The sequence below is a fragment of the Thamnophis sirtalis genome, unplaced genomic scaffold (assembly GCF_051295495.1).
Source record: "Thamnophis sirtalis isolate CommonGarterSnake01/CBP01778 unplaced genomic scaffold, rThaSir2_p1.2 scaffold_2, whole genome shotgun sequence".
Taxonomy (NCBI): Eukaryota; Metazoa; Chordata; class Lepidosauria; order Squamata; family Natricidae; genus Thamnophis; species Thamnophis sirtalis.
The window spans coordinates 175,663,146-175,672,097 of record NW_028261382.1 but is presented as its reverse complement, the minus strand read 5'-3'; the positions used below and the strand labels follow the sequence as shown (position 1 = coordinate 175,672,097).

Here is an 8,952-nt window from a genome sequence, read left to right as displayed (position 1 = left end):
CTGGATTGCTGCCAAGGTTAGTCTGTGCTGGATTGCTGCCAAGATCTAGCCTGTGTCTTAATAAATCCTTGAAGTATCTTTGTCTCGGCGTGTGTGAAAAGGGGGGGGGTCAGAACAAGCCACCATACATGCCATAATTGTGGTCACCAAGTCATATGGTCACGTAAGGTCACGCTTTACAACTGCATTGAAATCCCAATCCCAACTGCAGTCATAAATTAAGGACTACCTGTACAGCCAATGCAAAGGACAGTAGGAATTATGATTCAGCAATATCTGGAAGTTCTTTGGTTCATTGTCCTCTGTCTGTTACGGTTCTGGTCCGATTGTGGATGTTGGGGCCTACAGTGAATATTTGGAGCAACTCTAATGGGAAGTGGGAGGGTGAGATAACCAAATAGGCAGGACCTAGATATGGGGACCAAGGTTGCTTCTGTAGAAGAGTTTTGGAAGTGCAGAATTAAATATGAATAACAAATAAATCTGAGACCATTTGATGTACTGTATATGTTTATTCAGATATTATTGTAGTTTTATTCTCAAGAGATCACAAAGTATCTTTAGCCTAGACAGGGACAGGATCAGAATAAAACTAACTTGAAACATCAGTAGTCATCCTAAGCGACAGCAAAATGTCTCTCTACTGATTTTTAGTTATGAATGGAAGACAAAAGCACTTTACTATGTGCTCAAGTTTAAATTTTATAATCAGAAAACAGAAAGCAAGTCATCCATTGAAGCTTATACATTCAGAAACAACAGCAAGTTTAGTAGTGGGTTTTACTGCACTCTTCAATTGAAATCATTGGTTTCTTCTGTTTTAATTTAACAGAATGTGTATCTCACACTTCTTCCATCACAGGTCTATTGTGTATATATATATCAATATTAGCTAATTAATTATTGGGACATTGATGAGATCCAGGCCTGCTTTATGAGATTTCAAACTTTGTACGGAATATTTCTATTGTAAAAAAAACCCAAAACACATTATCAACCCCAAAGAGGTTGTAAGCAGGGGTTACTGCCGATTTGTAACCTGCGTGCAGCAATTCACAGAACAATTTAAAGTGAACTGCGCACGTGCAGTCACTAAAATCCAAAATGGTGGCGATCAAGCGGCAGCAAGGGAACTGATTCGGGGGTGTGGCAGGCCTGGGTCGCTGTCGGTTCTGCGATCCAGGCCTGAATTCCACCACCGGTTCGGCCGAACCGGCAGCAACCCAAAACTCTGGTTGTAAGGTTCTCTGCTTGAGGCTTAATTTGTGGAAGTTGGTTCTAGGAGTCACTAAACCCTCCCACCTCTCCATTTCCTTTGCTTCTTTTATGTCATCTCTCTATAGTTAAGGGCCCTGGGCCACAAGGAACACAGAGATTTGTATACTTTGGATTCCACACACACACATCAATGTGAAGGGGAGCTTCATTTCATTTATTGAATTTCTATGCTGCCCAATCCCGAAGGACTCCGGGCGGCTTACAGAAATGAAAAAAATTAAAAAGAATTTTTAAAAACAATGGGACACGACAAAGTTAAAAAAGGAACACAACAAACACCCAATCAGGAGGGGGCTGGACCTCAATCAAGGGGTCAACAGCCCCCAGGCCTGCCGGAAAAGCCAGGTTTTAATAGCTTTACGTAAGGCCATGAGAGTGGGTAGGGCCCGGATCTCTGGGGGCAGCTCATTCCATAGGGCCAGAGCAGCAACAGAGAAGGGCCTACCCCTAGGCGTCGCCAGCCGGCATTGTCCCGCTGAAGGCACCCGGAGAAGGCCCATCCTGTGCGATCTTATTGGTCTAAGGGAGAAGACGGTCTCGCAGGTATCCGGGTCCTAGGCCATGTAGGGCTTTAAAGCTGATAACCTTGAGCTTCAAGGCTCAATAAGCAAATAAAAACTGTGACCTCACAATTTGCTCTTTCTTAAGAGAGGAAATAACTTGTTAGCCAAGTTGAGAAGAGAATTTAGAATTCAGAAGACTTGGTCACTTACAACAGAGAGAAATATACATTTTAATATCACAGCCCCTGGTATTTACGGTGAGAAAAATTTGCCAGCAAAAAGAATGCTGTCGGTGGCATTATGTCTTATAAAGAACAAAAAAGGGTGATTCGCATTAAACTCGGGAATGATTTGTGCACTTGTAGGAACTACAACTACACCAGTAGCAGCAGCTGCTTCGGTACCTTCTTCATTCACTTCAATATAAGCTTTATGATAAACCTGAGATATAACCAGATCCCTACTCCCAGCTATGCCAGATAAATCAGCTTTGTCTGACTTAAACACATCCTCCATTCCCATTTTACTTAAAGTAGAACCAAGCGAATATCTTTCTTCCACCTTGAATTTTGGCAGGGAAACCCTGATCGATGTGTTCTGCATGCCTGTTGAACTGGTCCACTCTTGAAATTTTTCATAAGTGAGTTGCCTCGCAATCTGTCGGGTAAAGGGGAGCCATTGTGAGCGTGGATGAAAAAAATATTTGGAAAAAGGGAATTAAGAAAGACTAAAATATGACTTCCTGTTACTTCCCGTTATAGCATTATTCCTTCATAATAAGTAAACAGCAAATATATATTCGAGGAGCCGAGGTGGCGCAGTGGTTAGGGTGCAGTACTGCAGGCCACTTCAGCTGACTGTTATCTGCAGTTCAGCGGTTCAAATCTCACCGGCTCAAGGTTGACTCAGCCTTCCATCCTTCCGAGGTGGGTGAAATGAGGACCCGGATTGTTGTTGGGGGCGATATGCTGACTCTGTAAACCGCTTAGAGAGGGCTGAAAGCCCTATGAAGCGGCATATAAGTCTAACTACAATATCTGCAAAAATATTTCTTTCTTTAAAAAAACCAAAAACAATTTGCAGGATAGTTTTAAAGAAGGGAGCTTCAAGACACCTAGCAGCACAAGCCAAATCTAAAATGAATCCCACCACTGGTGTGTGTGTGTGTGTGTGTGTGTGTGTGTGTGTTTGTCAAAATAAGAAATGAATGAGAAAAAATAGGGAATGAGAAAATGAATGAGAAAAACATCATAATTAACATTTGGGAACCACTTAAGAATATGTAATCCGAGGCCTTTCTTAGCAATAAAATTATTCAAACGATGCATATCAAGTTTCTGAATGATTTCAGAACTCAAATTACCTCTTTTGTGGTTCCATTCTCGTCCGGTAGAAGGATGATCATACCTAGCTCTTCCTTGTCATAGGGAATCTCAAGGACTTCCATTGGTGGGTTTGTTATTTTAGCATAATTAAATTTGCCCATTTGAACCATCATTTGCACTTTTTTGCGGTGCTCCTATAACAAATAAAGTAATGCTTAATATAAAGCAATAATAACATGAGAAATCATAACATGAAATACTGATTGCAATTGCCAGCTATAATAACAGATTCCCATTTCAGATCCTATCGGTGCAGGACAACGCTCATTGTATAAACAAGGATTTTATGTTTCCCAAATGTTCAACAAAATGGTTATTTTTAGTTGTTTAATTCAATTGTGCAGCAATTCTCATGGGTTTTTCAGGAACTATACCTTACTGGTCCAAAAGTCTGCTTCTTGTGTGTGCTTGGGATTAAATTCCATCTTCCACTTTCCTTTGAAATATATAGCATTTACCAAGACTAATGCAGTATTTTTGGAAAGTGAGCCATCAGGAAGCAGATCCTTAATTTTACCTTTTAAAAAAGTAATAACATTAAAAATGTTTTCGGTAAGAGACAGATGTTTATCAACAATACATGTCTTTCTACAACACATTTTTTTGAGTAAGAATACCAAAAAAAGAATTAAAATACCAACGTAATCCAAACACATTTAAGCAAACAGAGAATGAATGAAAGATTAAAACAAGCTGAAATCATTTCTACCTTTATACATTTTAAAGTTTGATGGGTACAAAAACTTTCTCCTAAAGTTAGAGGATCAGTGAAAGGGGTGAAATGCTATCTGTTCGGGCCGGTTCGCCCAAACCCGTAGTAAAAAATGCTTTAAAAAGTAGAAACTCAGCTGGGCAACAATGAACTGTGTGACAATCAGCTGTGCTTTTAAAAAAAACTTATTTAAAGCATTTTTTACGACCTATTCGCCCAAACCCGTAGTAAAAAATGCTTTAAAAAGTAAAAAAAAAAAGTTCTGATGATCAGTGTATGACAATCAGCTGTGCCTGATTGTCTGTGAGGTTCCTGCTTGGTGCAGGGGGCATTTTGTATGAAGTCCAGCTGCTTTTACATTGTGTGTGAGTGAGTTGTGCAGCCATTCCCGCCCGGTCACATGACCACCAAGCCACGCCCACCAAGCGATGCCCACAGAACCGGTAGGGAAATTTTTTGAATTTCACCACTGAAACCTATGGTTTCTTACCATTTGTTTGACTTTCAACCCAGGAGTTAATTTTCTTTCTAACTTCCTCAGTGGCATTCACAAAGTCAACAGTTTCCAATTCTGCGTGATAAAGCTCCTTAATGCACTCCATGTATTGCTGCACAGAATGAAAAAAAAAAAGTATCCGCATATTAATTCCCTTATTATTATCATATATACTCAGTAGTTGGTACTGGTTATTTGCCAAATTGGACCTAACCAACTCTGAATGATCCTCAAAATGTTAATTAGGATCCGAATCAGTATGGCATGCTGAGAAGTTGAAAATAAATACTGAGAAACTACATTGTTGTTTTACAAAACTGCATTGATGTCAGTTGCGTGCAGCTCCAAGAAAACATCATTGCTAATGTGATCCCTCTTTTGACCACTCATTATTTTAAATATTTAATAATATAAACATGGAAATTCTCACGAAAAAGGAAGGGGGAACAAGATTTTGCCCCAGTACCCCAACCATCTAATTTGGCTATCTACACTTATTTCTAAGGATGGAGAAATAAATTTTACTTGTACCCTCAATAGATCAGAATTTCACATAGAGTGAAAAGGATGGGAAATTTTTTGCTCACCTGGAGAAATTCGCGAGTGTTCGATCCATACAGCCGATTGGCTGTGCTCAATGTATAGCTTTTAGCAGGTTGGTTAATGGCTGATAGGAGTTCCTTGAACTGGTTGTGCGGTCCCCCAGGTTTATCACACTGAGCCTTCAAAAAACCAAAGGACAGGACATTACATTCATAGGCACACATTTGGCCACTATTCCAAGACATTTATACCAAATGCTGACACACATACATTCACCCCTACATGTGTGGGTTTCTGTACTGCATATGTGTATATTAGTGGTGGGATTCAAAAGTTTTCATTACTGGTTCTGTGGGCATGGCTGGGTGGGTGTGGCATGGTTTGGTGGGCCTGGCTTGGTGGGCGTGACATGGCTTGGTGGGCAGGGCGTGGCTTGGTGGGCATGGCTTGGTGGGCGTGGCTGGGGAAGGATACTGTAAAATCCCCAATTCCCACTCGATCAGCTGGGACTTGGGAGGCAGAGAATAGATGGGGCGCGGCCAGCCAGAGGTGGTTTTCACCTGTTTTCCAAACTACTCAAAATTTCCGCTACCAATTCTCCAGAACTGGTCAGAACCTGCTGAATACCACCTCTGGTGTATATGCGTATATACACATGTGTGCTTGTGTATAGAATTTGTGATAAAATGAAATTTAATGAAAATTTTCTTACAGGCAAGTTTGTCAATGTCCTGGACTCTGTGATTTTATCCAAATGAAGGACCTGAAAAACAAAACAGATTGGAGGTTATGAACTATGTCGCTATTTCCTTCTGTCATGATTCAATTTCCTTGGAAACTCCTAGAACAAATGCATCCTTTTTTTTCCAGGGCCCATGAGGAACATGGAAGGGACTATTTTTAAGAGTGATTCTAATACCACATAGGCCAACATTCTTTCACACAATATTGTCCAATTGTTTGAGTCGCAATCTCTACCACCCCAATTCATCTGACTTATCAGCAATATCAATATCAATAGCATTTACAGGTTGGGGAGAGAAGCCTAGTGTAAGCGATCTGAGAAAATTAAAATAAAATAAACAGAATAAAGTTTATGACTTATTTTTCTGAATTTCTTTTTTAGAAATGTCACTTTAGCGTATCAATTACAGTTATGAGTTCTGGATTTGCCTTCACTTTAAGTACTCCTTGATTTCCTTATTGCTAACTCTCAACCTTCCCTGAATGGAGAATGGACAGTTTTCTCAAAAGGAGAGTCATAAGTAGAAAATACTTCCTGATTATCAGGAAGATTCCTACCTTTCCCATCTCAGCAGCAGTTTTACCTCTGGCACCATAATAGACCATAGCTAAAGCCACTGAGATACTCAACGGAGAGAAAAAGATGTTTTTGTTGGATTGATTTTCTTCCATCATTTTTAAGAAGTCCAAAGTGAAGTTGGTGTTTGCTTCAGCAAGACTGCCCATGGTAGAATGAGTACCTAGAAAAATTTGCAAACATTGTAATGGTTTCTCTAATGTATTTGTATTTGTATGTATTTTATTATTTGTATGCCGCCCTTCTCCGGGAGGACTCAGGGCGGCGAACAATTCAAGGGGGAAAAAGGGGAACATAAAAAGACAAAATACAAATAATAAAAGTAGACAACAGTCGCACAACCATACATGTCGAGAGGGGAGGGAACTCATCACCCCCAGGCCTGCCGGCAAAGCCAGGTTTTGACGGCTTTTCAGAAGGCCTGGAGAGAGGTGAGGGTCCGAATCCCTGCGGGGAGTTCATTCCAGAGGGCCGGAGCTGCCACAGAGAAGGCCCTCCCCCGGGTAATAGCCAGGTGGCATTGGCTGGTAGATGGCACCCGGAGGAGGCCAACCCTGTGAGATCTAGTGGGTCTGTGGGAGGTAATTGGCAGCAGGCAGTCTCTCAAGTACCCAGATCCAATACCATGAAGGGCTTTATAAGTTACGACTAACTTTATTTAGTACTGTATATTACTTAATGTGATTAAATATTGGTGAAATGATTGAAGAAGGAAAGAAAAAACAACTACCCATAATTAACCAGTAAATGCTCTTCTCCCACTGCATAAATACAGCAACTGTGATTTCAAAGAATTTTTGTATGGCTTAGCATGGTGAATGATCCCAACCAATTGAGAATTACCATATTTTTGGGGAGTATAAGACACACCTTTCCCCCCCAAAAAAGAGGGTGAAAATCTGGGTGCATCTTATACCAAAGTAGTCCCACCCACTCGCTGGCCGCCACCTGGAAGTGGCCCAGATCGCAGTGAGGGAATTGCAGCACAAAAACACTTCCCTCCCCGATTTCGGTGGAGGCCAAAAAAGTGGCTAACTGCCTGAAAAACACCATTTCAGGTGATGGGGATTGCCAAGCATCCCTCCCGCATGCTGGGAGGCGGCAGCGGTGAGGGTCCTGCTTGGAACCTGCCGAAAACCGCTGCCCCCCCACATTTTCAAGAGTTTAGTTAGTTTAGTTTAGTTTTATTGATCTTGTATGCCGCCCACTCCCGAAGGACTCCGCTTACAATAAAACAAGGGAGGGGGATAATACACAAAACAACATATTAAAATATACAACAGTCACAATTTCCGAGGGGCTGGATATTTCGAGAGCCCTCCGGCTTGCTGGAGCAGCCAGGACTTAACGGCTTTGCAGAAGGCCGGGAGGGTAGTAAGGGTCCGGATCTCCACGGGGAGATCGTTCCAGAGGGCTGGAGCTGCGACAGAGAAGGCTCTCCCCCGGGGAGTCGCCAGCCGACATTGGCTGGCAGATGGAATCCAGAGAAGACCTAACCTGTGTGATCTAATCGGTCTATGGGAGGTTATCGGCAGGAGGCGGTCTCTCAGGTACCCAGGTCCGATGCCATGTAGGGCAATTTGATCAGGGAATCCGGCCAATGGGCGGTGGCTGGGAAGCAGGGATGTTTTGCTTTTGGAGCTCCCGCTCAGCTCCCGGGCATGGAGAGGGCTTAGACGGTTTGTTTTAAACGGATAAAAAGATCTGTGCTGCTCGTTATCAAAATCTGAGTGGAAATGAGGAAGCTGCTACTCCTGATGCTGGTAGGCAGAGGCAGAATTCTTTTTTTCTTGTCTCTCCCCCTCCTCCACCCCAAATTAATGCATCTTATATTCTGGTGCATCTTATACTCCAAAAATATGGTATGTTCATCTGTTGTCACACTAAGTTGTAAATGTGAAATAAGGTTACAGGGATGAATCTTTAAGATACCCAACATGGTTCCTGTATTTGGGGTCATTAATACAAAGGAGACATTTGAAGAGTCAGTTCTAAACACAGTTTGCATCTGAAGAATTGAGCACCGTTGTCTACAATCACAATTTGTCATTGGGTTTGAACTAGCAAGTTACCTTGTTTAAATCCTTTTTAACTTTAAAAAGATACACGATTTCTTTCAAATTTTAGTAGCAAATCATTGTTGATGCTATAAGTATTCTTCCAGAACTTTAGAAAGGTTTTTTTTTAAAATAAAAAATAAAAAAATAAAAATGAAATCATTGACCTTGCTCATTGTAGGACTCCTGTGAAATTGAAGATGCAACTTGTGTCTTACTATAACATGAATCTTAGGAAGAATCACATTGCCTATTGCTGAGTGCTCCATAATTCATGGATCTACAATCACATCATCCCCCATGGGAGCAGTTTACACTCAAGTAACATTCAAGTCAAGTCAAACCAATCAATCAATTATGCTGTGTATTTTCTCACTTACTTCATCTCATCACAACCATTACCATGATATATATAAAAGTAAAGGTTCCCCTCGCACATATGTGCTAGTCGTTCCCGACTCTAGGAGGTAATGCTCATCTCCATTTCAAAGTCGAAGGAGCCAGCGCTGTCTGAAGACATCTCCATGGTCATGTAGCCATGGCTGGAGGGCACACGGAACGCTGTTACCTTCCCACCAAAGGTGGCCCCTATTTTTCTACTTGCATTTTTTATGTGCTTTCAAACTGCCAGGTTGGCAGAAGCTGGGGCAAGTAACG

The 8,952-nt window shown here is 41.5% G+C and overlaps 1 protein-coding gene across 1 annotated transcript; it reads right to left on the bottom strand.

The window, feature by feature from the left end:
- Window positions 1–654: 654 nt before the first annotated feature.
- Window positions 655–6,387, bottom strand: LOC106541805 (serpin B3-like). The gene is made up of 7 exons (XM_087707545.1): window positions 6,220–6,387; window positions 5,630–5,680; window positions 4,962–5,096; window positions 4,369–4,486; window positions 3,541–3,683; window positions 3,145–3,300; window positions 655–2,438 (listed from the first exon to the last, which is right to left on the bottom strand). Exons 1-7 carry the CDS (start codon window positions 6,385–6,387, stop codon window positions 2,034–2,036), a joined length of 1,176 nt encoding a protein of 391 aa, XP_087563671.1. The 3' UTR covers window positions 655–2,033.
- Window positions 6,388–8,952: the final 2,565 nt, after the last annotated feature.